Consider the following 27,983-nt stretch of genomic DNA (forward strand, 5'->3'; position numbering starts at 1 on the left):
AGCTTTCTTAAATTCTTTTAACTTATGAATTTTCATTTACTGTAATTTCTGATTCAAATTAATTATCTAAATTCTTTTAGTTGCTGATAGTCCAACTCCACCACCACCACCTCCCCCAGATGACATTCCCATGTTTGATGACTCTCCACCTCCGCCACCACCACCTCCAGTGGATTATGAAGATGAAGAGGCTGCAGTAGTTCAGTATAATGATCCATATGCAGATGGGGATCCTGCCTGGGCCCCCAAGAATTATATTGAGAAAGGTAAGGTACAGTCATCATTGAATTGAGGTAAAGGAAACTAACCTAATTATAGAATTTTAGAGCTATAAAGAACATCCAGTCCAGTGTTTCTCAACCCTTTGAATAGCTTTACCAGCCAACATAATTTAGTTAAGCCTTATTTCCTATACATTTCCAATATAAAGGATGATCTTTATTTTTTTAAGTTTAAAAGTATGTTATGATGTTAGATGTGGGTTTTCAAATGACATAGGCTTCCAGCTGGAGGTGAACTTGCCTGTTTGCATTTTATAGATGAAACAAATAAGGCACAGAAAAGGAGTTAAATGACTTACTAAAGTTATATAATTAGTAAAGATTTAAAACAAAATTTCTAAGCTCTTAGAAACCTTTCATATCTAAATATTTAAAAATATATTGAGACTATCATGAGAAAAAGCCTCAATTAAGGTTTTCAGTTAGTTGATCTTGTAGAAGAGAAGATGATCACTAGAATTTCATTTTATGAGATGTATAACTCTTAACATCCAAAATTATCAAAATTACCTGACATTCATTCTAATTACGTATTAAGAAACTAGTGGTAGGAAAGAAAGAAATCCTGTTTTTATAGTTAATTGTTTTTCTTCATCCAGCTCTGTGTTGTTTTAAAATCTGTATTTGTCGAGTTTTGAAAAATGCTTGTAACGTAGTTAAGCATATTTGACTGCCTTTGAAATATATTCCCTTCCATTGGTCTTTACTCGATTAATTGATGTTAAGCAAGTAGCTTTAGCTCTTGAGACCAGCAGCATTTTTTTGTGCCAAGGTTTTGAATACATGGCTAAAAGGGAATTTGCTGTTTTCCTTTGTGTGTGTGTGTGTGTGTGTGTGTGTGTGTGTGTGTGTGTGTTTAAATTTTTTGAGTATAGTTGACACAATGTTATATTAGTTTCAGGTTTACAACATATTCAGCATTTCTATAGGTTATGCTGTGCTCACCACAAGTGTAGCTGCCATCTGTTACTGTACAAGCTATTAAAATACCATTGACTAGATTCTCTAGGCTGTACCTTTTTAAATATTTTTAAACTGTGAATATTCTACATACTGTTCAGGAAATCTTGAATAGTGTATGTTTAGATTCTCCTCTACCTTTAAATAGAGATATGTTTTGGTTATTATGAGGTTAATAAACTTAAGTAGTCTTGAGTTGTGCACCTGTATTTCCTGGTTTGGAAAAGCAAATTTAACTTTAAATTGGGACTAATATGGAACTAATAAAAATTGATCAATTTAAAATGATAAAATGGTTAATACACTTGGCAATAGAGCAGAATTACAAAATGGCTTTACAAGTTGAAGTAATAGTCTTGTTAGTGGTCATCACACATGTTTTGTAGATCAGATAATAAATAGTTTTAACTTTTTTAAAAAAATTGAGGTATAATTAACACAGCAGCATTCTGTTAATTTCAGGTGTACAACATAATAATTTGATACGTTTGTATTGCAAAAATGAAATATTTTTAACTTTGCCAACCACCATAGTCTTTTTGTCACAACTACTCAGCCCTTCTGTTGCAGCACAGAAGCGGCCACAGACAGTACATAAGTGAGTGGGTATGTCCATGTTCCAATAAAACTTTATTTACAAAAAAGGCAATGGTTTGGATTTGGCCATGGGCCATTGTTTGCTGACCCGTAGTCTAAATCAGAGAGTTGAGATTTAGTAGGATTATATTTCAAGTCTTTTTAAATAGTCACCTTTATAATCACAAGAAGAGTAAGACCTGGTTTAATAGGAATTTCGTTGAATATATTAATCATGAATGTTTTGGACATGAATGTTCCAAAAGCGAAATTCTTAGGATACATTAGCTGAACTGTAACCTAATATATACCAATCTGATCATATCCATTTATACTACACTGGTATCTAAGTCTAGTTTTGAGTACCACATTTTAAGATCCTGCAGATAGCAATGTCTTCAAGAGGAGAATATCAGGAGGCAAAATATCTAGGAAGTGCACCTATAATGTGAAACAGTTGAAAGCATTATTTCTAAGTTGAGAAGATTGCAGGGGAACTAAGTAGCTGTCTTCAAATTTTTATCATTTAGAAGTAGGATTAGAGTATGAAACTTTTATGAGTTCCAAAAAATCCTACAGTACATGCAGAAGGGGGAGTTTAGCTCTTTGTATGAATTAAGATTCTGGAGAGTGGAATGGACAATGACTTGTTAATGATTAAGTACTCAGCAGTAAGCATTATTATATGAGAGAATACATACATTGGGGAGGGGAAGTTGGGAATGACTAGGATTCATTTACAAAAGGACTTGGAAAATACAAACAATTAATTTGGTTCAGTACTCTTACCAGCTCTTTGTCTAAGTGGAACTAGAAGCATGAGGAAAAGAGAGCTTTCATTCTTCTAACTTTGAGGGTGTCAGGCTTTTGTCATGATCCGTCTAAAAGTCCTCTACACCACACAAACTCTAACCTATTGTGACTCTGAATACAAAGAAATTGTTACTGAAGCTAATAAATAATTGACAAATTAAGTAATATGTTAACTGACTAAATTATTACAGTTTTCCTTCCTAATGGTTTTCTAGTAAACACTCAGTTTTCTTGAATGGTTACTTAGCCAAAAGTAATACCAGGATAGTAATTTAGTATTATTTATTCTGTATGTTTTTGGGTTTTTTGGAAACTGGATAGGTCAGTGAGCTTGTAACTGTGATTCTGCTGCAGGATTAAAATGGAGGAGAATGGACTTGAGTTTACTTAATACAGTTTTGTAAAGGGAAAAAAAGGTTGCCTATTTTAATTTTGTGAATGGTGCTATGGATCAGTACTTCAGGTGTCTTCCTTATTTATAATTCATTAATTCAGAATAATTTGGAGAAGTTATCTTTCTCAGGGGAAAAGGGAGTTCCAAAATATCTTAAGTGTCCTAAGAACTGTTTTAAGAAAAAAGATAACATGGGGTAATGAAAATCTTTCACATATACTAGAAAATTGCATATAACTTTAGAACTATCAGGCAGAATGAAGGAACAATTAAATTCATAAAGCAGTTGTTTGGAAAACTAGTAATGTTTTGATGACTGTCCTTCCACAGTCCTTTCCACTGTTTACAAAGGAAGTGAATATTTTGAACTCAAAGTAATCAAATACCACAGAACTGCAAACAGTTCTCTAAGTCTTAATTAATGGGTCTTTGCACACCTATTTCCCTGTTTAAAAAAAAAAAAAATCCAGTTGACCTTTAAAGTATGTAAATACTCTTTTAAACAATCTAGGTTTGGCCCCATAAATTACATGCTTATTTTCTGTGGGTGAGTAGGATGAGATTGACCTCCCAGGATATGTGTATTTTCAGATTAGTTTGGGCTGTTACCTGATTTACTGATTGGCTCTGTAGCTTTGCCCACTACGTATTTTGGAAAATGGTGTTTTGCAATGGTTGGTGCTTAGTTGATATTTGAACAAATGAAACATCTAATAAATATGAAAATTCAGGGATCTTTACTGGATAGATAGGTTGAAACTATGGATGTCTCTCTAGTCAAATTGTCAGTTTGGTCCTATGATGAGGCCAGTGATTTAGGCACATGGTTGGCCACTGAATCACCTGTTCTTACTGATGTAAGAATTAATAGTATTTGTACAAATAGTTGGTTTTGCTATACTATAGATTTAACTGGCATTGCATTTTAAAATTCAGTTAAATGTTGGAAATAGTGCACTTACCATGGTATTTCAACTGTTCTTTCCATAGTTGTGGCAATATATGATTATACAAAAGACAAGGATGATGAGCTATCATTTATGGAGGGTGCAATCATTTACGTAATAAAGAAGAATGACGATGGCTGGTATGAAGGAGTCTGCAATCGAGTGACTGGTCTGTTCCCTGGGAACTATGTTGAATCAATCATGCACTATACTGATTAAACTTTTTTGCTTTTAAAGTAGGTTCTTATTACTCAGTCATACTTGGGACTATTATGGTTAACAGAATTGTCTTAAAATGTTTTAAAACTTGCCCATTCAGGACATGCTGTTTTATTGGTATAATTGAATGTCTACCTGTAAGCATACATCTTTGAGGCAGTTTGTGTATTGCTAAACGGCAATTTATACGAGAGGCTGTCCATAACTGATTATGCTTATGTACTTACTTACACAGTTAACTTTATGACCAGCCTAAGTATTCTGGGGGTTTGGGGTATAATATTTAACAAATCATGATTCAGATTGTACCATTACATGTTTCAGTGCAGCATGGTTACTAACGCTATGTCAGACTAATATTAAAATCAGAAAATTTCAATCCTGGTGCTGGTCATACTTTTTGTTTAGACTTTCTCATTCTTGAAATATACTATTTGTTTAAAGCATGCGTACAAATTTATGTATTGAAATACACGTAAAAAATCCAAGATGCTTCCAATTTGTGTAATATTTACTTGGAGTACTTGTACTTAGGTCTCTTGAAATGAATTGAGTCTCTAAGGTCTCCATGTGAAACAAAACAAAGGGTTATCTCTAATGTAATTTGTACCTAAGTTTTTTAATGAGTGAATTTGCATTATAAATTTTTTCCATTCATAAATATATAAGTGAACCAAAGGTTTTTGTCCTTTCATTCACTGGTTTGCTTTTAAAATAAATAAATAAATGAATAAATAAATGAATAAATAAAAGATACTGATTTATTGCAGAATTATGGTTCTATTTTCTCAATATATTAACTTGGAAAAAAATATTAGCCTTATCTCAACCTGTCCCAATGGCAGTGACTGATTTTTGCAGATTTAAAATCTGAGATGGGTATTTACAAGTCAATCTACTGAATTCCTTTTCTAAAGTAACTTTTTCAGAGCTAAGAAAATGTGTTAAAGTGTGCACATTCTGTTAAGTAAAATTCTTAAGGACTGCCATATTAGTCCTTCGGTTTTCCAGTGGATTGTTGTATACTGGGTTCAATGAAAGGAAATTATAAGTATCTTTTACATGTTGTTTTTGTAGAAGTGGGTGCAATTGACTTTTGAATAGGCGCTATTTAATCCATTACCTGGCACTAGCAACATAAAAGGTTTTAAAAAGAAAATAATTTGAAAAAAGGTGGATCATGTATTAATCAGTGAACAGGGAATATACCTGACCAACAGATTTATACTGTCTTTTGAAATAACTGAAATGCAACACATGCACTTTGTGTGTCTCGTCTTAATTTAAGGGAAGGTTGGAGGGATGTTTTTTTCTTGTGTGTAATTCTGTATTGCCTAGGATATTAAAGTAGAGCACTCAAGTATGGGTTTCTGTGTATTGAGGATTTGTTTGGATTTCAAATTACAGTTATGTACTGGGCGTTACAGACTTATAACAGCATAGTAAAATGATAAGACTAGTGCAAAACATTTATTTCTGAAAATTAAAGGCCATTATTGCTACCAAATCAATGTGACTGTTGTATATGCATTTTGCCTTTGTTAATTTTAAACATGATTTCAGTATCACTAGTGATCAGCTAGCTACCTTTTTCATTTTTTCCAAGTGGAATGTTCTCTTAATTTTGTATATAACCTGTTGTCTAAATTTTATGTACAGTCTTTTATAATAAACCATTCTCCTATATGAAATTTTGGATACTGTTAAAATCTAATGTGGATTGAAATGTAGACTTCACAATTTTTGTGACCTTTACTCCTATGGTGAAACACGATAAACCATTTGCATTTTAACATTGATTATTTATTTGTCTAATGGCTTTACATGTGGATCTTAACAGTGTAAACAATACCACATATAACCATCAAGATACCTCGATTAGAATTTACAGGACTAGAGTGACAGATTCGGATAGTTTAATTACATTTAAAAAGTTTTCTGAAAAACTTTGTCAATAAAAAAAAAATTGCCCATCAATAAGGTTGAAATGATTCTTTGAAATGATTTTTGGTTATCCGCACATGAAGCAAAATATATTTCACAAAATTCTTTAGGCACAGTCTGGTAAAATAGCTGCCAGAAATAACAGAAAGAGTTGTCATTTATCTCTTGTGAGTACAATTTCTGAAAGCTGTATGAGGGCCTCTCTTTCAGGGGACGGTCGAAGTTTACTGATCTCTCTTACTGCTTCATGGCAGTACCGCTGTGCGAGGTAGGTGGTTTGTTGTACACCGTCACTCTTGGGGGCGGGGGGGGGGAGACAGAACAAGAGAGGACAGACACATCACTCACTGATCAGCTCTTAAATTCCTGCTATGATAGTTAAAAAATATTTTTATAGAGATCAGGTTAATAAATAGCCAAACTAAGTCTCAAGTGCTCTCTCTCCAACTCATCACTCCAGCTTCCTCTGCCTACTGTGTTGAGGCACTTTTTCTCAGATTGAAGCACATTTTTATTCTATCAGCATGCAGGGCAACTAACTCATTAATATTAAATAGCCACCTACTTTCCCTTATTTTTAAGTATTAAATTTTTAAGTAAAAAACAAAGTTAAGAAAAGAACATACACATAATAAAAGAGCGCATATGACGGAAATCAACAGTTCTCTTCTTCCAAAGACACCAGCTTTATCTGCTGGTTTTAATGTCTTAATTAGCCACTTTAGTTATTATCTATTGCCTTTCTGCTGAGAAATATGAGGATTTAGCCCATCCACCCTACACCTCCTGATTTGAATCCTATTACCATCTTTAGTTCTTCTGTTAGTTACTTTTGTCATTATGTAGCACCAACTACTTAATCTCAAGGATACCAGTGTTCTTTAATAGAGATTTGCATTCTCTTCTGGAGCCATGTTTTTATGTTGGTTCTAAAGCTGAACACTAATAAAACACTGTTTCCATGATGTAAAGATACATTTACTACAGAATCAAGTCATGTACTGTCACTTCATTTCCTTCCCCATCGTTCCAAGCTCATGAGCCCGCTGTCATTCAGAACAGAATTTTCCTAACGTCACTCGGAAAAGCCTCTGGTTTTTTATTTTTTATTTTTTTAGATTTTTTTTTTAAATTTATTCATTTGACAGAGATACAGAGGAAGAGCGCACGAGCTGGGGAGAGGGGGGAAAGGGAGAGGGAGAAGCAGGCTCCCCGCTGAGCCAGGAGCCCAATGTGGGACTCGATCCCAGGACCCCAGGATTATGACCTGAGCCGAAGGCAGACGCCCAACCATCTGAGCCACCCAGGCCTCTGATTTTTTTGTACTTTACCAATTGACAGAAAATAGGATGCATTTTAGTTTGCTCTGCCTTAGTGTACAGAAGCCTACTTTTGAATGTAACCGTCTGATCCATAATCTTTCCACTGCCTTCATCATTCTGTTGGCTGCTTAGACTGACCGCCTTCCAGCTCTACCAGACAGCTGCCATCCCCAGCAGGTTTCCATCAAACTCTAGTTCATTCCACTGGTTTGAGTGCCCACAGCTTTCTCTTTTGTGGTGTTTCCATGTTGTTACTGAAATCCATCCACAGATAACTCACTCAAGAGAATGGGTACTGGAAATCAACTTTATAAGTGTGATGATGACTTCTGCCTTCATATGTAATGAATGGTTTGAATGGATATAGAATTGTAGGTTTAAAATGTTTCCTCATCATTTGGAAGGCCTTGCCTACTGCCTTCTAGCATCCAGGGTTTTTGCTGTACACTGAGCCTCCTGACCACTCTTTAATTTCTTTTTGGATTCTCTTCCTGAAACACCTGTTACCTCATCGTATTTGATCCTCTCAAAGCCTTTCTCATTTTCTTTCCTTGCTGTTTACGTTTTTGAAGATTTGCTCATTTCACGTTGTAACCCTCCTTTGGATCTAGTTTTTCACAATCATTTAGACTTTTCTTAGAGCTTGTACTTTTTTTTTTAATATCCTTTTCTTGTTATAGGGAAACAGTATTTTTCCACCCCCATTAATATTTTTCCCTGAATATTCCTGTTTATCTTGGTCTCACTCAGCAAGCTTTAATCAACCGTTTAGTAATCCTACTAAGTAAATCCTAATCCATTCATATTTAATAAAGGAATAGGGATTAGGAAGGAGCTCTGGGTGAAGGGTGCTAGGATTTAGAGGTCTTTGGAGAATTTAAGAGCATTCTTGTACCTTTCTAAAATGCATTTCTGCCTAGGCTTGCTGGATCTTCGTCACTGTTTTGTTAAGAGCAACAGTTAATTTTCCCTCTTTTCAGTCCCACTTCTCACTTCAGCCTTCAGTAATACTATTTCTGACACCAGAACCTCTCCCAGGTACATTGACCTCTTTATCAGTTACAGCCCCTTGTCATACTGAGTTTTTACTAGTACTGCCAGACTACCCTCCAAAGAGGTGGTGATGCTTAACAATATAGAGTTAAGGGAAATACATCCTTTGGAGGGGGTCTTGCTTTTTGGAAGTCTGAAAGGTAATTATTTGGAATTCTTTTAAGTACTGCATTAACCATAGACCACACATTAGCTTACTAATAAACTGCTCACCCCATCTCATTCATTAGATCTACTGGCTCCAAACGACTTTGGGTTTGGATTTTGGAAACAGCTCATTCTCAAAAGATAGTTATCGAAAGTGAAAATATGTAAAAAAGATCTGGCTTCTACAGAAAAGTTCTGAGGATGTGTGGCAGTGTATCTGAAATAAGCTCAGCCCCTGAAGGTGAAACAGTCCGCCTCTGTGGGTTCTTTTCTTGAGGGACTAGGGACGGCCAGTACTGAGGTGACAGCTGCGAGCACCCGATAACCTGGGGGTGGCAAAAGTGAGAGCCTGCACCAGGAGGTGCGTCTGGGTGCCAGGAGGACAGCAATGCTGCCAGTGGATTTGGGGAAGACTGGTTTCAAACCAGGGGGACTCAGCCCACACTGCACATTAGAATCACTTGGGTAGCTTTAAAAAAAAATCCTAGTGTCCAAAACCTTACCCAAGGCCACTTAAATTAGTCTTTAGAAAGAATTCTAGAAGATAGAGGGGACGGGGGTGGGGGATGGGTTAGCCTGGTGATGCGTATTAAAGAGGGCACGTTCTGCGTGGAGCACTGGTGTTATACGCAAACAATGAATCAGGGAACACTACATCCAAAACTAATGATGTACCGTGATTAACATAATAAAAAATTTAAAAAATTCTAGAAGAAAAAAGAGTTACAAGTTTCTCTCTCAGTTTTTGTCAAGTCAAGAATTGACCACACTTGGTTTTGTATCTAAAATTTGTTACATTATTTGGTTAAAGAACTCTGCCACGCGTTGTACCTGCTCCTGCCTTATTTCTTTGTAAAATAATCATACCTGTAATACGTATTGTCGAGCTCTGTCCACATCTCCAGGCAAACTGAACCGTCTCATTATCATAGCATTCATTTCTGGGAACTAACCATAAAGAAAGAAAATATTTATTTATTGCTCTTGTGAAAATCAAATGTTCTAACACTAAGTTTGTAACAATAGGAAAAGACAAAAAGGTGATTAAATGTTTAGATGGTGGTGGGGGCAATAAATTGTAGCAATTAAAGAAGCAGAGCTAAGAGAGACATCCATTTTCCATGCCCAGGGACTGAGCTCATGCTCAGGAGAGGCAGCTGTTGATCCTTGTTCATTCTGGTGTTCTTTCTATTCTATTCTTGGGTCCAACACTGAGTGAGAAAGAGCGAAGGAACAAACTACATCCCTAAAATCTCCTTGTTGGCTTCTCTTACAGTTCTCAAACTTTAGATTGCACCAGAATCACCAGAGGCCTGTTGGGCCACTCCTTCCTTGATCAGTAGGACTGGGGCCTCAGCATGCATTTCTAACAGATTCCCAGATGATATGGATTCTGCTGGTCTCTGCTGACATTTTGAGAAGCAGTAGCCTAGGATGAGGGTGGGAATTAGGCATTCTACTTTTAGTGCTAACCTGAGTGACACTTGAAAGCTACTGAGGTATCTGAGCAGAGGGTATTATGAGCAGAGTTCTACCTCAGCAGCTTGTCAAGTGGATCAGAGCAGGGAGTGCTGTGTTGACTGCACGCTGGAGTCAGTCGGGAAGCTTATGGTTGCCTGGATCTGCTCCCAAAGATTCTGATTATGTTGGCTGGGGTGGGGTCTGGCCTGGGCATCAAGATTTTGAAAGCACTCCCGGTATTTTTAATGTGCAGCCAAGTTTGAGAACCACTGAATTACAGGAGGTAGAGAGGCCAGTCACGTTACTGTAGTTAATTTTAAAGACGACCAAAGTTAAGCTGTGGCACCGAGAGAAAAAAAGAAAATAGGTACACTGAAGATAAAAATCTATATTCTGCAACATGTAGGAACAATTCAGGAGAATTGTCGCCATTAACAAAACCAGGAAGTCAGGACACCAGATCACTTCATTTTCTAGACCGGAGCTCTAGTCCTGGTGCCTCCGTAGTCGAGTGAGCTCCATGACCTGTGCGTCCTAGCCTCCCCTTCAGTGTCGTGAGGGAGCTTAACCAAATGAGCTGAGACCCGTGAGCTCTAGCAGCTTCTGGTTCCCTGACGTAAGAGTTAAGATAGCTTTGGTCCTGGACACATCAGTGCTTACGGCAGTTGCCAGCTTTTCCCTGGCAGTGAGCCTGAAGTTGTTGTCCTGTAACCACCACCACGGTATTAGTAATCCTAGAAGAAAAAATAGGGCACACATAGAAAAACCTCAACTGGATGATGACAGGTGAAGAATTAAGAATGTTCCTTTCAGAGCAAAGTATGCGTTGGAACAAAGTTCTAAACATGTAGAGGCTGCTCACATGCTTATAAAACGTAAAGGCCAGCAAATGGTTAGTTCTTAAAAGAAAACCAGTAATTTGTTTGAGTTACTGGCCTTTAAGAATAGAACAATTTAAGTTTCACAGGAAACATCAGGAAGCTCACATCAATCAATTTTAGGGGTAGAAAAGCCAAATCAAGTAAGCATTTGTCTTAAAACCGCATTCCAAAATTGCACTTCTGGAAGGCCATATCCTCAGAGCTGACAGGACACTGTCCCGGGCGTCTAGTAAAATTACCTCGTTTATGGTATGTGAGCTTTTTCTGCAGTACCAACAAGGGTGGTAAAATGTGCTGTGTGTGCTGACTCCTTTTACTATAAAAAGCATCGAGACAGCAAAGTTTGAAGAAAATATTTGTAACGAGTGTGGCTACATCCTTCCTTTAAACATGTGGTGTGTGCAGTTTTAATATGCAAATACTGAACTGTTCCCCTAGGCATCCCCGGCCCCTTAACTGTGTACGTGGAGGAGAAATGAGAAGCGTGACAGGAACAACAGTTGCCTGCTTGCAGGCTTCGTGAGAAATAAGGAAACTTTTGTTTGTCCAGGCTGTTTTAGTTGGAGGGCCTACAGGGAGACCTTTCAAGAGTAGGACGAATCAGGGGCATCTGGGTGGCTCAGTCGGTGGAGTGTCTGACTCTTGGTTTCGGCTCAGGTCATGATCTTGGGGTGGTGGGATCGAGCCCTGTGTTCGGCTCCACGCTCAGCGGGGAGTCTGCCCCTCCCCCACTGCTTTCTCTCTTTCTCTGAAATAAATCTTTAGGGGGAAAAAAAAGCGTAGGACAAACCATATTCTAACTGTGAAATGTATCCATAAACTAAACTACAAAGGTGATGAGTAAATGTAGTGAGCTTACGCAAACAAAACCTGGGTAGCTAGGGGACCAGCTAGTCACACTAACAGAAGCCCATACAGCTGGTGCGGGGGCTGGGGCTGCTGAGGGTGGCTGGAAGTGCGGCTAAGGATGACATTTAGGTCTGGTGACTTATCAAATAAGAGAAGCAGAAGAAAGGAAATGATCTTTTAAAGGATTGAGAACTAATGTAATCTTATGAAAAAAAAAACCCAAAAAACACTTCTATTTTGTTTCTGAAGAGCTCAAGATCCAACTTACATGCTCTTTTAAAAGATCTGACATGACGTTTTTGTTCTTACAGAAAATATGTGTACACATACAGATGGAAGGACACCGTCATCACTGGGAGCCCTCCAGAAATCCCAGAATTTTTCTTAAAATCCCCTGTACTAACTGTTATCCAGACATCTCTTTGGAGAGATGTCGAAAATAGTGAATTCCAAAAACAGGGAGTTTCTATTAAGTTGCTGGGTCTAACAAATTCCCGTCAAGACAACAACTGTGTTAAAAAGGAAAAATGGTTTCCCGAAGTTGCTTGTTGTGGTCGAGACTCAAGGGTTCGCAGATGGAAAAACTCAAAGACTAAGTAATTGGTAGACAAAACTCACCCACCTATGGAAAAAGATTACGAACATCTTACAAGGACTCTGCTAAATGGGCAGGTTGATGACAGATCCGGAGGGCTGACACAGAGGCTCTTCTGGAGCGTCGCCAGCCCCAGAGCACTCGAGTTACCTGCTCTGTGGGAAGCCCCACCGGGGATCGGGGATCAGACAAGCTCTCATCAATGTCCGCGCTGGCCATAAGACATTGAGGAGTGAAAGGAATACTGGTCTTAGAGGAGTTGGTGTTTAATTGTCTGCTGTGCCATTTACCAGATGTCTAATTTTGGCCAAGTTTGCGCATCACTTTCTTATTTGTAGAGTGGGCATAATACCTACCACAAAGAGGAGTTGTGAGATTAGAGATACTGTATGAAAGAATCCTTTGCAAACCATGAAAACAATGCACTTTCATTAAATGGAGATACTGCACAGTCTCCTGTTATTTTGGAATTTGTTTTACTCGAAAATCACTTTTGGCCCCATAAATCTTTTCACACAGTGCTGGCCCCAGAATCCCCTTTTTTTGACCGTGTAACCCACAGTAGAGCCTAAACTTGATGTTTTCTTTTTTTAGTATATGTGCTGCCGAAGCGAGCACTTGATGTTTTCTTTGAAAACAACTTTAACTTGAGTACCTCTTGCCTATGCGCCACGGGACAGAACAGCCAGTCCACTTAGGAAACAAGCTCTGTCCAGAGTCACTTCCTGCTCAGGCTCACTGTGTGTTCCCTCTTCTAGGGCTGCCCTGCGCGAGTTTTCACTCCTTTTCCTGCCGCCTTATGGGCGGATGGGAACGGTGCTGTCTGGTGAGGGTGAGTGGGTGCCTTGTGATGCTGCATTTCCCAGTGAGACACCCAGAGCACTGTGGTATGGGGTGCTGTAAGCTTTTGTGGGTTCCCTTTCCTTGCCTCTTTTTTTTTTTTAACCCGGCATTTTTAATCTCTTATGTATTACTCACTAATTCATATGTAGGAGTGACCCATTTTCCCCCCTGACTTTGACCCACTATGTCTGAAGGGAGAATTATTCACTACTCCTTTGTGTAGAGGAAAGCAAATTAGTTTCTTCTGAAATACGTTCACAGTGAAGCAATCAGAAGAGGCATCCATTCTCAATCACAGACTCAGCTGTTCGTGTCCCCGGGGCTCAGGACGACTACTTGTAACTAGGATTTCTAAAAGTACGACACCCCAAGCTTTTTGGTAGACTGCGAGCTTCTTTCGGGAAAAGACCTGTTCCTTAGTCGCCTTGATAACCTCAGGGCTTCACTAAAGGCATCTTCGCTCACACTCGCTAACCAGGGTCTCGGGAGCAGGCCGACTACTGTTCGTAGTTGTCTAGACGGCACGTGGTGACTGATCTTTCTAGCCTCGGGCATGCCTTTACATTTACAGGGCCCATGAGTTCTCTGCTTTTAGGTGGGCTAATGGTAAAAAATAAAATGTTCCTTGCTCATGCTTTCATGTGTACAAGGGGGTTTTATAAATTCTTGTCAGAGCTTAGCACACGTTTTAAAAATATTCTCCCTGAGTTTGGGGGCCGGCAAGTTAGTCTCCATAGGAGAAAGGACCCATTTATAGCACGCCTTCTCCTCACCTCTGTCTCAAAATTCTGCGAGGACAGAGCCTGACAGTGAGGACGGATATTTCCACAATGCAACATCTCTGTTCGGAGCCCTTGTTCCTCCGTTGACTGCTGCCCCCTGGCCCAGCCCCACCCCACCCCCGGCCCCCTCATCAGCCTCCTCCGAGGAGAATTACCCGGGTTACAGCTCTGCTAGACAATGGATAAAAGATGAGCTCTCCTTTCTTGGATCAGAAATTGATCAAAAGCAAGGTCACTGGTTTCAATAATGGAATCACTTGAGTTCTTTGGAAGACATAGTTTATCTTTGTAAATTCTGAGAAAGAACAGAGGCAAAAATCTCAGAAAGACTAAAAGTTACTAAAATTTTTGACCAAAGGGCTAATTTTTAATTTCATGGCATGGTGACGAACATCTTATTGCTTTGCTAAGTTTTAACTGGATTAAATATACTACAAAGATGAAAATCTATGAAAAAGATGTCCAAATGCCAGCCAATATCCCACTTACTTCAAACCACATTTGGCCCAGCCCCAAGCGATGTTGGAGGGGGCTCCAGAGCAGGTTCTGGAAATGTCTGCCTCACAGACCCTGCAGCATCTGAAGTTCCTAAGCTCTCATCCACAATAAAGGAGGATATGAAGGCAGCTTTACTTCCCTCCTTAATGGATAGTCCCTCAATCTGGAGAAGGAAGAAACTATGGTTCTAGCAGTGCATTCCACTGACTTCTTGACATTTTGAGGCCATGGCCAAGGCTAAGAGCAGCAGTCTCATTAAACTTCTAGAACTGCAGAATTTCTCGGAATTTCTTATGCTCGGAGTCCCTTCCTGTGCCTTTTTAAGGGGCTCTGAGGCACACCCCAAGTCCAGTCCTGAAACCAAGATGCGGAAACCATTCACCTTGTCAGTGCCAAAAATATATGGAAATCCTCATAATGCTACCTTAAATGCACACAGCATTTAATCTGTAAAGTACAGCTTGAACATTATCTCCATTCCTCCTCACTACAGCCCTTGGGAGGAAAGCTGTAAATCTCAGTGTCACAGACAAGGACACAGATACAGCTTAGGAGTCCAATAACTGGTCCCAACATCTCAGTCGCAGATGCCAGGATCAAATCGAGATCTGAGGTCTCTTATGTAAATGCTTTCCCATGCCTTCCTTATCTGAACCTTCCCGTCAGCTGTGCCCGGAAGATACAAAGCACCGTGTCAGAGGGAGTTTGGAAAACGTACCTGTTGGCAAGCAAATAAGACGGGGCCCGTGGCTAATCCAAGCTTCAGGTCCGCCGATGTTGGTTTGCCCATCTGGTCAGAACATGAGGTGAAGTCTAACACATCATCTATCAGCTAGCGAACAGAAAAAAGGAATGTCAGGAGCATGGCCATCCCGGGCGTCACTGCTGCCCTTCCCACTGTGCCAATGGGCCACGTTCCTAAAAAGTGGACGACCAACCTGAAAGGCGATGCCCACGTTTTTTCCGTATTGATAGGCAATCTCATGCACCACTGGGTCCGGGCATCCTAGGACAGAGACCTGAAGCAGAAAGAATTCTGGAGTAAGTTGCTGACAACGAGCAGGGCAGCCAGCCAAGGTGGTGAGGCCATATTATGCATAGTCAGGAGATCCCGCCATCAGAACGAGACCAGACATGCACAGAGTACCTGTGGGTTGGTGTTTGTTTTTTTTTTTTAAGATTTTATTTATTTATTTGACAGAGAGAGAGAGAGAGAGAGAGCCAGCACAAGCAGGGGGAGGGGCAGAGGGAGAAGCAGGCCTCCTGCTGAGCAGGGAGCCCGATGTGGGGCTCTACCCCAGGACCCTGAGACCACGACCTATGCTAAAGGCAGACACTTAACGACTGAGCCACCCAGGCGTCCCAGAATACCTGCGTTTTTAATGAAAGGGTTCCAGCCTCTATCTCAGATTGTTCTCTTAAATTCTAGGGAAGCTACCTGCCACCCCTCCTTTCCCAGGATAAGACCTCTTTTTCGCTGCTTTTAGCACTCAGCAAACCTGGCCTAAATGTTGGCTCTATTTTTATTTTTCTATTGATTTAGCCATTTTTGGGGAATAGATATCTCATCTGCTTAATCACACACGATGTTGCCATACATTTCGCTTGTAGTTCCTTTCTTTTAATAATTTTTGGTGATTTCACTTTTTTCTCAAATGCAGTTATTTTCTGACATGACTGTAACAGCCTCTGCTCGCGCTTCACACAGACACTTTTCTCATTAGCAAAGGGTCTTCACTGGTCCTACTGTTTGTTTCTTATGCAAGAAGTAATTAGCTACATAAAAGACCCCCCCCCCCACCCTTTTCAGTTGAAGAGAAATAGGACTTCTAAGTCTTTCTAAAACTCAAAAAAACCTAGCCGCCACTGGCCACTTGAATGCATTTCCCACTGCTCTGCTAAGCATGCTAAGCAGGTCCTGCCACATTTCTAGAAAACAAAGGCTGGGTAAAAATCAAAAGGGGGGAGCGGGGGAGCGGCATCGACTTCACTGGAGAGGAAATGTCTATACTGAGTGCACAAGAAAGCCAGATGGCATCGGTGTCCTGCCTGCCGTGGGTCACTGATGATTCAGAACCGGGTCTTCCGCCTTCGGTCGCGGCCTCCGCGGCCCCCTGGCCGGGCGCTCTGCAGTCGGGCCGCTAGGGGCGCACTTACGCCCCTTGCGACACCACGTGATCTCAGTGTATTACTTGGTATTTCTGTGCTTCGGTTTCCCCTTGTGTAAAATGCAGGATCCAAAGCACTTAGCTCGTAGGGTTGCTGTAAGGAATGCATGTCACGCTACTTTTAAACCTCAGCACAGTGCCTGACATCTGGTTATAACACTAGATGTTTGCGATTATTGCTAATAATCCTCCTCCTCATCCCCTGGACGCACAAACCGGAGCTGGGCAGTGCCCATGCACCGCGGCTACTGAAAGCCAGATCCCACTATTTGCTCAGCCCTGAGGATGTTTTTGATGATGCAAGAAGGCCTGTGACTGTGTCACGTTTGGCTGCACGCCCTCAGATGACAATGTGCGTGTCGTGAAAGGTCAGGCGGCCGCTTCCTTGAGTGAATAATAAACTCAGAACTGCTACAGGGAGGAAGTCCTCTTTCCAACCTAGGAGACCACATGCGACACAATTTAGAAACTTTGGCAAGAGTCAAGAAGATATCCATCAACTTGGCTGAATGAATGAGCAGACGAGATTCGGGCAGCCGGGGAGGCGCTGAGCTCAGAACACGAGGACACCCCCTTTCTTGATGGAAACTCCCAGGGCACTCCTCCTGTCCACTTACTTACCTCAACACAAAACGGCACCGAAGTGCCAGCTTCCTTCCTGAAAAGTCAAAGACATTTAAAAACTCCATTCTATTTCTAAACTCACGGGATTAAAATTTGTGGAGCACCTGGCTAGGATGAGCACTTTACATTATCTTAGTTAAACCTCACAACGTCCCATAGGCATTTCTTCTGTGGTTGATGGCTGACAAGAGCGAACAATGCCTGAGCTCCCAGTAGGCGCAGGCCCTGGTCTGAGGTTTCCCACGTGTTCACGGACTCATGAGGGAGGCCCGGAGGCCGGAGGCCCGGAGGCCCGGAGGCCCGGAGAGTGCGGACCAGACGTCAGGGGGCTGGGGAATGGCGGAATCAGATTTTGAACCCAAGAGGTCTGACTCCAGAGACCGTTCTCTTAGTCACTTCACTCCGCCGCACGGAAGCCCGAAGAGGTCAAGTAACGTGCCCGAGGACGCCCACGGCCGAGCGGTCGGCGCGCACCGGCCACCTCTCGTTCCCACGCGCTAACGCGGCCGGGAGCTGCTCTTCGTGGGCGCCTCCAGCTTCGCGGGCGGGGACGGGCCATTTCCGCTCCGAGCTCGGCGACCGCGGTGTAAAGGCCAGTCCTCACCGGCCGCAGAGAATCCTGCTCCCCCAGCTTGCGGACGGGCGGCCTGCGGCTGTCCCTCCACGGCCAGCAAGGTCACAGGCCCCGCGTCTTTCCGGACGGGGGTGGGGGGGGCAGGGAATGGTTAAGGCAGAGAAGGCGGAGCTCAGCGAACCGTTCTGTGGGAAGCAGGCCCACGGCCAGGTTGCGTCGTGCCTCTTGTGGGGGAAGGGCCGCACCTCCTGGAACGTTCTCCGGAGCCCTGTCTCGGAAAGGCGGCGGCGGCCGGTCCTGATCGCACGGGCAGGCGCCTGGCACTTGGTGTTTCTATCTTTGACGTGCGGGCGTCCACCATGTAAGACGTACATATATGTATTGTGTCTTACTTATTAAAAAAAACAGTGGAGATTACTGGAGCTCCATTCTTACGTTACAAATATCAAAACAGGTTGTCAAAAACCAACTGAAAATATTGGGGGAGAACATAGGCAACATAAAATCACAGATCAAGAGCTCGTATTCTTACTATATAAAGAGCTGTTTAAAACTGCGGGGGGTGGGGACCAAACACCCGCTAGAAGGTGGGCAAAAGACGCGGAGCGGCTACAGAGCACGGGATGCTCTCCCTCACATATCCCTAACCGAAGAAAGCAAGGTGCCAAGGGGGGAGTAGCGCGTGCTTCTCCTTGTGAGAGAGAAGGGGACCCCCCGGGCCTGTGCGTCCGTTCATTTGTGTAACGAGAAAGACAGGAAGGAGGGAGCAGAAACTGAGCCTGGTTCCTCGGGGGCGGGGGGGGGGGCAGAGGGTGCGGAGCCGAGTGGGGATGGCCGGGCTGGCGGGCAGCCACCTGCCGTACGGTTCTGACTCGCGGAGCTTTGTTATGGTTTCATACACTCGAAACGACAGCAGCCTCCAACCCCAAACACAAAATCCCTAAGAATGGGAGGGAAGCCCTGAAATGGAGTAAAGAAAAAAAAAAAAAAAACCTAACCTGTATTTCAAAAAATAATGTAACCACACTGAAAAGGGGTGAAAGATAACTTTTGAATACAGATCTTTGATTGTATCATCCTCAGGCTAAAGACAAAAGGAGCTATAAACACATACTGAATTACTAGGGTTGTTTTGTTTTAACAGAGATAGGAAGTTACCAATTTTTAAGCCCCTATGGTATATATATTCTAGGGGATTGAGCAAATAAATATATTGGGGAGAATAGGACCCAAGCTTCTTACTCTTGGGGAAAGGAGTTACAAGTACAGTTGACCCTTGAATACCATGGGAGTCAGGGGTGCTGACACCACCCCCCATCTCCCCTGCAGTTGAAAATCTAGGTATAGCTTTTGACTCCCCAAAAACTTAACTACTAACAGACTCCTGTTGACCAGAAGTCTCACTGATTAACACATTCGATTAACACATATTTTGTGGTTATATGTATTATATCCTCTATTCTTATAATAAGGCTAGAGAAAAGAAAATGTTATTAGAAAAATCGTAAGGAAGAGAAAGGACTTTCACAGTGCTATACTGTTATTTATTTAAAAACAACCCACACAGAAGGACCCGTGCAATTCAAACCCATGTGGTTCAAAGGTCAACTGTATGGAAAGAAGGAATGCTAGAATAAATAATGAATCGTGTGGTTACCTCATGGTTTTAAACGCACACAGGTGAGGGGCACCTGGGTGGCTCAGTCATTAAGCGTATACCTTCAGCTCAGGTCATGATTCCAGGGTCCTGGGATTGAGCCCCGCATGCTTCTCCCTTTCCCTCTGCAACCCCCCATCTCTCTCTGAAATAAATAAAATCTTAAAGAACTATATAATTATAAAAATAAATAAACACCACACATAGATGGGATATAAAAAGACCAAGATAGATGCATATCCACGTATACACATATTAAAATCTCCTAGCTCTGTCCACTGGGAGGGCCCAGTGGTACCTAGGGCAGGATCTTGATTTCTAAATACCATTCTCCACCAGAAAGAATAGGGCTCCTTGGAGAAATTATGAATCCCAGTGCTGGGAAGGGCAAGATGAGCCTGGAACAACTCCTGCTAGAAATTAAAGTGCGGAAAGAATGAAGGGGGTGGATTAACAAGACACAGGAGCCAGGTTAAAGGGCCTTTCCCATTGGCCAAATACAGGATACTTCAGCATTTAAATAAATAAACATAAAGGGTTATCAGCAATAGAATAAGAATGTAAGAGTCCATATAGATAAAATCGTCCTTAAAATAGAAGATCTACTCTATTGGAGAAGCGTGGTGTAGAAGGAATGACAGAATTCACACAACCGTCATTCACCACCATCGTGGTACTAAGTTGAAAGCATCGTAAGTAGATGCGAAAACTGGAGAGTTTGGTAAGAAGCAGATTTACATAATCTCAAAATACTTTCCCAGACAGGGAAAAACAGTAACTTTCAAGTGAAGAAACCGAGCAGTCACCACCGCAATCAAGTGATCAAAGTGAACATCACCAGTAAAAGGACATGTGCCCCCGGACACGACGAACCAAGAAGGGGCATCCCTTCTGTTTTCCTGCCCCAAATGCATACCCTGTATCTCAGTGTGCGAAGTAGCAGACAAACCCAACTCGAGAGGCTCAACAACATAACCGGCCTGTGCTCTTCAAAATATTAAGGGAACGTAAGAACCCAGACGGACCGGGGAACTGTTCCAGACGGAGAGACTAAAGATTCACAACTGCTAAATGCAACACGAGAACCTGGATTGGATCCTGAACTGGAAGATTTTTTCTCCCTTTCTTATGACAGTATTATGACAGTTGGCAAAATAGGAATAAGGTCTATCCGCAGATTAGGTAAGACTATCGTACCAAAAGTCAGTGTTCTGCAAATACGAGCCACAGAACAAAATCCTGTAGTGGCGCACCGTGGCTTTGAAAATAAAGTAACAGGAAGAGAGCCCATTGATGCCAGGCCCTATGCAGCACTGGAGAGAGGAGAAATTCAGAAAGAAAAAAAAAAAAAGAAAACCAAATGAATGCAGGATTACCATGCCCAGTTCTGGGTTCGAATCCCAGCTCAGCCACTGACTGACTAACACTGGATGGGCACTGGACCTCTCAGATCTCATTCCCATCAGATTTTCTAGGGGAACAAATCATGGCCTTCATTGGGAGGCTCGAATGTATTCTGCCTATGTATACAAATAAATAACACTCATTTAAAAATATTACTACTATTTTCGTATCAGCCACTGTCCTAAAACAATCCTAGATAGCCCTCTCTTAGATTTTATACTATTTCTACTAAAAATCCAAGGAGTGGTTAAGGGGGTGGTGGTGGTGTCTTTAACAGAATAAATTATAAGCTGCTCAATATCCTTCAAGTTCCTATGACATCTTAAATTCTGATTAGTTATTCCGTAATAATTCTGATGTTTAAATTCTCTGTATTCCCTCTTTTTGGCACTTCTAGTTTGCGTTGCATGAACTTTTGGAGCCCCACATGTCTTTGCATTTTGAATACCAGGAGTATAAAAATAGCCATGTTGAATATGTAACACCTCTGGAATATTTCTACCCATAGGCACTTAAATATAGAATCTTTTATTTAGAACGCTCACACTATGATTTTGCTTTATTATTCTACCAGTTCTGGGGTTTAGGAATAAATCACAGAGAAAGTGGGTCGTTGTGGGATGACGCCAGCATGCCTCCTAGTGGATAGCATAAAGCATTTCGTTTTTAAAAAGGGCTGAGCCATGTTAATATACATGTCTACTGGTGCCTTGCTAATCTGTGAAGAACGAGGTGCAATTTATAAATGAGTACGTGTGCTGTAATGGAACAAATCTGGCTTCCCAAACAGAGAGGAGAGGGACCACAATCCAGGCGTTCCTTGGTGCCTCGGGTCCTTCTCCTTGGCCCTTTGTAGGGTTTGATCACTGTGGGCATTAGCACCTGCCTGGTCCTCATGGGGCACTGCGGCCCTGTGCCTACGGGATGTCCACTGTGTGTGAACGACTCTCAGCGTGTCCAGTTCCAACAGCCCCACCAGCCTGCAGTGCTTCCCACTGCCATCTGCAGCTTGTGAGACCATCTGTGAGCTCCACCGAGCGCCCGAGCGTGCCATATGAGACTGGCGCTCCATCTTCATGGATGTTTTGACCATCAGAGGTATGATGGTCGACGAAGGGTTCCTGTGACAGCTTTATGGCACCCCCTTTTAAAATCAGCCATTCTTTTATTCAGCATTCTAGTGTCTACCATATTTTCATCCATCTCTCTATTTTAAAAAACCGCACCTGGAATTCCTTGGAAATAAAATATCGGCCCTTTCAATAAAGACAAAAATGGCTGAAATCATGGCCAGCACGTTCCACATAATTCACATTTCTTAGAGTTTCCATTACGTCTTTTTAGAAAGAAAATGTCCTCATCCTTTTATGACTCACAATTATCCATTTCTTGACACTTTTCAGAACTGACACACTATTGGCAAGGGGCCTTTCTCACCGGAGAGGCCCGAGGAAAAGCTCTCTTTAACTGCAGGAATATTAAGAGCGCATGAGGGCAATGTACATCTGCCCCTGGAGGGCTCCCGCTGTCGCTGCTTTGATCGCAAGGAGCTAGTGCTTGCCCAGGACTCGTCTCTGCCACGTTGGTTAGGCTGACAGCCGGTCAGATGAGCAATGCTATGGAGAGAACCGGCTCTCGTTTAGGGGCTAGCACTGAATACCACATGTTGTAGTCTACAGACTCAGGAGAATACAGACTTTTAAAAAAAAGAAGAGCGGAGGGAAGGCCAGGGAGAGAAAAAGTTACGGTTCACACTTGATTTATATCCGAAGAAAAACGGCTTGGGTTTTGTTTTGTTTTTTTTTTTTCTTTTGGGGCTTGAACTCATGACCCTTAGCTGAGATCAAGAGTTGGACGCTTAACCCACTGAGCCACCTGGGTGCCCTGAAAAATGGCTCGTTTATGTATCATGTAAAAAGACCGGGAGCATCTACTACTCATAAGAAAGGACACTAGGACACCCTAATCGGCATTTTCTCCTGGGCAAACAGTGAATTTAAGAACACAGCACTTTGCCACTTTTTCAGGGTAAAATGTCAGAAATGGCATATGGGACAACAATCGTGAAAGAAATTATTTATGAGAAGTTGTTGCAAACATCACACAGTTTGGAGATCAGACCCAGTGCAGAGGGCTTATTCTGATTCTGCTCTTGGGAGGAAAGATGAAAAGTGAATGTCCGCCTAGCAACAGAAGACCGCAAAAATGGACCCCATGGCAGAAGCTGTCCATTGTTTGGGGATGTCATTCTTTTCTCAATGACCTCATGGGATTTTGGTTACTATTTTAAGGTTCTCCAGTGAAATGTTCCCCAGGAACAGTAGTTCCCAAGAAAGAGCTATGAGGCTTTTTTTTTTTTTTTAACTTGAACAAAGACAGAACGTACATACTGCTTTACAACTGTTGGCTATCAGACTGGCAGTCTTCTTGAAGGTCTTCTCAAGGTAGTGTGCAAATCTTTCGTTCTCATTTTCTTTTGACCCTAGCTGAAGAAATTCACCTAGAAAGAAAGAAAGGGGTCATTTGCGATATGGCTTGATCGCCTGGCTAGTTAGACGGGGACTGAATAAAAAAGAAGAAAAGTCAGAATTAACCTACCGCGCACCAAATCTTCAATAACTTGGGTTAAAATAGATATCACAGTTGTATTTCCAATTCGTGCCAGAGCTATAGATGCTGCAGAAAGAATTAAATCACCAGCAAGAACAGCCTAGAAAAGAAGAAAAGAAACTTATGGAGAAAAGCATCAGCGCAGTGGAGCCCACAGTGGAGCTGGCTCCTCAGAGGAGACATTCGGGATGGGAGCGAGGGGTCATCTTGGCCCCAAGTCTTCCCCCCTGCCTCGTCCTCAGCAGGAGTCCGTGCAATAATCAGTTACAGATTCGGAACATCACTGGCACTGGATCGGTTCCCAGAGATTACCCATCTTTCCCCCCGGTTCAGAGCAGGGCAAGTGAAGGCCTGGAGAATGACGGCATCGCACACTCTCGCTTCATGCCTGAACCCGCCAGAGTCCAGCGGCCCCTGGGTCGGACGTGCTGGAACACTCGCGCTTGCCTTAAGCCATGCGGTTGTGCCTCTGCACTCACTGTCTCTCTTACTCAGAAAGTCCTTCCCCTTCTTCGCTGGGCAGACATGGCTGCACAGTTAGCTCGGGTGACACTTCCAGGAAGTCCACCGGGATCCCTCAGTCTGCAGATGCCTCTCCTCTGTGCGCTGTGCGCGGCACCCCGGGCATGCTGTTGTCGTCACCCACTGATGCCCTCTTCACCGAACTCCCTGACGGCACGGGCCGGGGGTCATCTCGGCTGGCGCTCGGCACAGCCCAGCACCTGGCACAACGCGTGCTTTTCTCAGTGAAAAGCAAACCTCGGCATCCTGGCTCCAAGTTCAGTGTTCTTTGTGCTGTACACCCTGCCCCTCGTTCCTAGACAAAATTTTCTGTAGTGAACACTAGATAATCAATATTTTTCCAATCTTCTTTAGATTGGGAGTAGATGCCCATACTGTACTTACAGCTTGTTATAAATTATATATAACTGAACTATACCCTGTAATCATACCCATTTGCATAAAGACATGCTTGAGTTTTATTATTAGTAGTATAATTATAAATTATAAATGCTAGATTCCATAGAAATTATAATTCATAGTTTTCAACATCACATTTTAACTTTTTTTGTCTTTTCACTAGTATCTAAAATTAGTGTTCAGTATGTTTACCTATTAAGCATTTTATATAACATATTATACAAATTATCTCGACATAAACATAAATAAACATTTATAGAGTCATTGTACCCATGATGATATATATGGATCCCTCATCTACCCCTCCATCATGAGCACCCCTCCATCATGAGCACCCCTCCATCACTAGGGCTCTGGATCTCTAGGCCTTTGTGTCTTTCCTCTCCTGGCCCCAGGGATCCCAGAGGCCAAAAGGTTCCAGCGTATGAAGATGAAGCCACCAGACGGGGCTGGAACCCGGGCAAGGTACCGAGGGCTCCTGGAGGAGGTAAGTGTGTGAATGGATTTTTATTGGAAACACAAGTACTTCCCATTGAGAGGCGGGGGTGGGGGCGGGGGCAGGAGGAGGCTGGCAGGTGGGGTGCCCCGGCAGACCAGTCTCAGGCTGAAAGAGGCCTCCGAACAAAAGGCCTGCATGTCTTCCTGCTCATTCGCTCAGTGCCGTTCCAGCGGCTTTAAATCCCATGATTTAAATATCTTTAGGCAAAATCCATTTCCCCTTCAAGAGATGCTAATAAAATACTGGGGAAATATGCTTTAAAATACACAAGTATGAACCAAACCCAATTATAGAGCCTGTATTTAAAAATGTATAATTTTCACTGTATATGCGTGTGTATATTTTTTTACGTATCTATATTTAAGATACACACACATATGTCTTAGCTTCACTTGTTTCCTTGCCATGATACTCTTGCACATGGCAGTCAATAAACGGTTAAAGAATTAAACTGAACTTGAGTAATCTGAGCCCCAAAGTAAAATGTATGGTTCCTCACAAAAATATGCTTTTTGGGTAACAAAAATCCCTCTCCCTATAACCAAAAGGAATTCTATATAAAACTGTGAATAACCAGAAATACGAAGCTTATTTTTCTGTGGTTTCCTCTATTATCACATGTATGTACACAGACGTGAATACTATTTTGGAAGTTGGAAGGCCGCATCTGAGGAAGCACATTTTACTTTTTAATGAGACAAATCTGAAAAGTAAATGCAATCCGAAGAGCGTGTGAATGGCTAAGATGAAAAGGAAACAAAAACACCATACCTTCTGTTCACCCCAGATCTTATTAACCGTGTGTTTTCCTCGCCGAGAACTCGCGTCGTCAATGACGTCATCGTGCACCAGACTAGCAGTGTGGATCATTTCTGCAATCAAGGCTATGGAGCGCTGGCTTGCTTGCACGTCTCTAATTAACAGAAAGCAATGCTTTTTAACAGAGATGCCATCTATAACCTTCTCAGCAATCATCTTGTGCAAACTGGACATCTGATCTAGGATAAAGAATTTTATTTCTCTAAGAGAAACTGTATAAACACTTTGGCTTCCCTACAGAGCCATTTCTATCATTTGGAGAACATTTTAAAAACGCGTGAGATACCTGGCCAAGATTCTGCTGTACACACAGCACATTCAGAATTTGTAGGACAACAAAAAAGGCTAAAATGGCCCAGAAGTCTGGCCGTCAGGCTGAAGAATCGACTTTATGCCCTGTAATCATGATCTTGGGCATCTTGGGCAGTTGGTCTAAGTCAGGTTAGGAGTTGGTTTCAGGGGAGCAATGGGGAGACAGGTTAAGGAGCAATGTGGAAAAGTGTACTGAAGAACCAACAGTCATTGTGTTTAAAGCTTTTAACGTTGTGTTAAATGAAATGTTTAGGAAGAAGACCTCAAGAACCAAGATAGAATTTTGGCCAAAACTGTCTTCCAATCCACGTTTAACCTTTGCATTAGAAATTGAAACTTGGGCGCCCGGGTGGCTCAGTCATTAAGCGTCTGCCTTCGGCTCAGGTCATGATCCCAGGGTCCTGGGATCGAGCCCCGCATCGGGTTCCCTGCTCCGCGGGAAGCCTGCTTCCCCCTCTCCCACTCCCCCTGCTTGTGTTCCCTCTCTCGCTGTGTCTGTCAGATAAATAAATAAAATCTTAAAAAAAAAAGAAGAAAAAAAAAAAGAGATTGAAACTTCTTGGGGCACCTGGGTGGCTCAGTCGGTTCAGTGTCTTCCTTCGGCTCATGATCCCGGGGTCCTGGGACCAAGCCCCACACTGGGCTCCTTACTCAGCGGGGAGCCTGCTTCTCCCTCTGCCTGTCCTTGCGCTCACTCTCTCTGACAAATACATAAATAAAATCTTTAAAAAAAAGAAAACTGAAACTTCTCTTTTCAACTATAATACAATATTCGGGATAAGAACTCTTAAGAAGATATATGGGTGTGAGGTTTACGGCTTTTAAAAGAAAATGTGCCCCAGTTCGTTTTTAATCATCATCATTATCACCATCATCATCTATGGGCATTTTTATTTTTTTTTAAAGATTTTATTTATTCAACAGAGAGAGAGAGGGAACACAAGCAGGGGGAGTGGGAGAGGGAGAAGCAGGTCTCCTGCCGAGCAGGGAGCCCGATGCGGGGCTCAATCCCAGGACCCCGGGATCATGACCTGAGCCTAAGGCAGATGCTTAACGACTGAGCCACCCAGTTGCCCCTCTATGGGCATTTTTAAAAACTAAATTTGGAGAAAATCAAATTGGGGAAATAACCAATGGAATTTTCTCACCCGAATACACAGGCCTGACTTAAACAAACACATGCCCACCAAATGTTTCACTTATTCCAATGGCTTACTTTTCAAATATCATGCTATGTCTTAGAGGGGAGAAAGTCAGAAGGATGTTGAAATAGGACTTTTTCTTAAAAAAAAAAATCTAGTCTGAATGTCTGCAAAAGATAGTGCTCATTCTAATTCCTCACATCTTGCAGAAAGCAATGAAAAATGAAGTGCAAGTACATAAAAGACGCTGGTATTTAACTAGACACTAAATCAGCCTGGAGAATGTCTTCTGATCTTGCTTTAAATATAATTTTAAAATACGGTGCTTTGCCGGCAACTTTGCTCCACTAAGATTTCAGAATGAAACTCCAGAACCTTCCAACTTCTTTTGGCCCAGAATCACTTGTGAAGTGCTGCCCATTATTTATTAATCTGTCACAATTGTGACAGTTCTAAATCCTTCCAGATCACACCACTTTCTTCCGAGGCAGGAGAAGTAAAGCGGTAGACGGCAGGGATGAATTCTAACGCCATGCCAGGGTATGAGAAGATGAACGCTCCCAGGGCTTCTATGAGGGCTTCTGAAGCCCTTGGTGAGACACTCACAGACCCCACACCAGGAGGCTTGGATCTCAAATATCTTTCAGGTGAATGTGTTGGACCCTATCTTACTTGAGCTCAAATGCAC

General features: G+C 42.1%; 2 protein-coding genes across 15 annotated transcripts in view; one reads left to right on the forward strand and one right to left on the reverse strand.

Annotated features, from left to right (window-relative positions):
- Positions 1 to 5,989, forward strand: part of ABI1 (abl interactor 1) — a 128,710-nt gene extending 122,721 nt beyond the window's left edge. For all 10 annotated transcript variants that reach the window (XM_027592305.1, XM_027592310.1, XM_027592306.1 and 7 more), the window contains 2 exons: positions 81 to 266; positions 4,015 to 5,989. In XM_027592305.1, the coding sequence (XP_027448106.1) occupies positions 81 to 266; positions 4,015 to 4,190 (362 nt within the window). In that variant the 3' untranslated portion in view covers positions 4,191 to 5,989. The remainder of the gene's footprint in view (positions 1 to 80; positions 267 to 4,014) is intronic.
- Positions 1 to 27,983, reverse strand: part of PDSS1 (decaprenyl diphosphate synthase subunit 1) — a 57,577-nt gene that overhangs the window by 7,262 nt on the left and 22,332 nt on the right. For 2 of the 5 annotated variants that reach the window (XM_027592298.2, XM_027592301.1), the window contains exons 5-11: positions 25,794 to 25,935; positions 23,591 to 23,702; positions 23,383 to 23,492; positions 15,504 to 15,584; positions 15,284 to 15,397; positions 9,524 to 9,604; positions 6,201 to 6,429 (exon numbers count right to left, since the gene is read on the reverse strand). In XM_027592298.2, the coding sequence (XP_027448099.1) occupies positions 6,289 to 6,429; positions 9,524 to 9,604; positions 15,284 to 15,397; positions 15,504 to 15,584; positions 23,383 to 23,492; positions 23,591 to 23,702; positions 25,794 to 25,935 (781 nt within the window). In that variant the 3' untranslated portion in view covers positions 6,201 to 6,288. Of the gene's footprint in view, positions 1 to 6,200; positions 6,430 to 9,523; positions 9,605 to 14,222; positions 14,363 to 14,393; positions 14,920 to 15,283; positions 15,398 to 15,503; positions 15,585 to 23,382; positions 23,493 to 23,590; positions 23,703 to 25,793; positions 25,936 to 27,983 lie in introns of those variants that run through there. The other 3 variants (XR_003519707.2, XM_027592299.2, XM_027592300.2) reach the window with 3 other exon arrangements.

This window comes from Zalophus californianus, chromosome 9 (assembly GCF_009762305.2).
Source record: "Zalophus californianus isolate mZalCal1 chromosome 9, mZalCal1.pri.v2, whole genome shotgun sequence".
Taxonomy (NCBI): Eukaryota; Metazoa; Chordata; class Mammalia; order Carnivora; family Otariidae; genus Zalophus; species Zalophus californianus.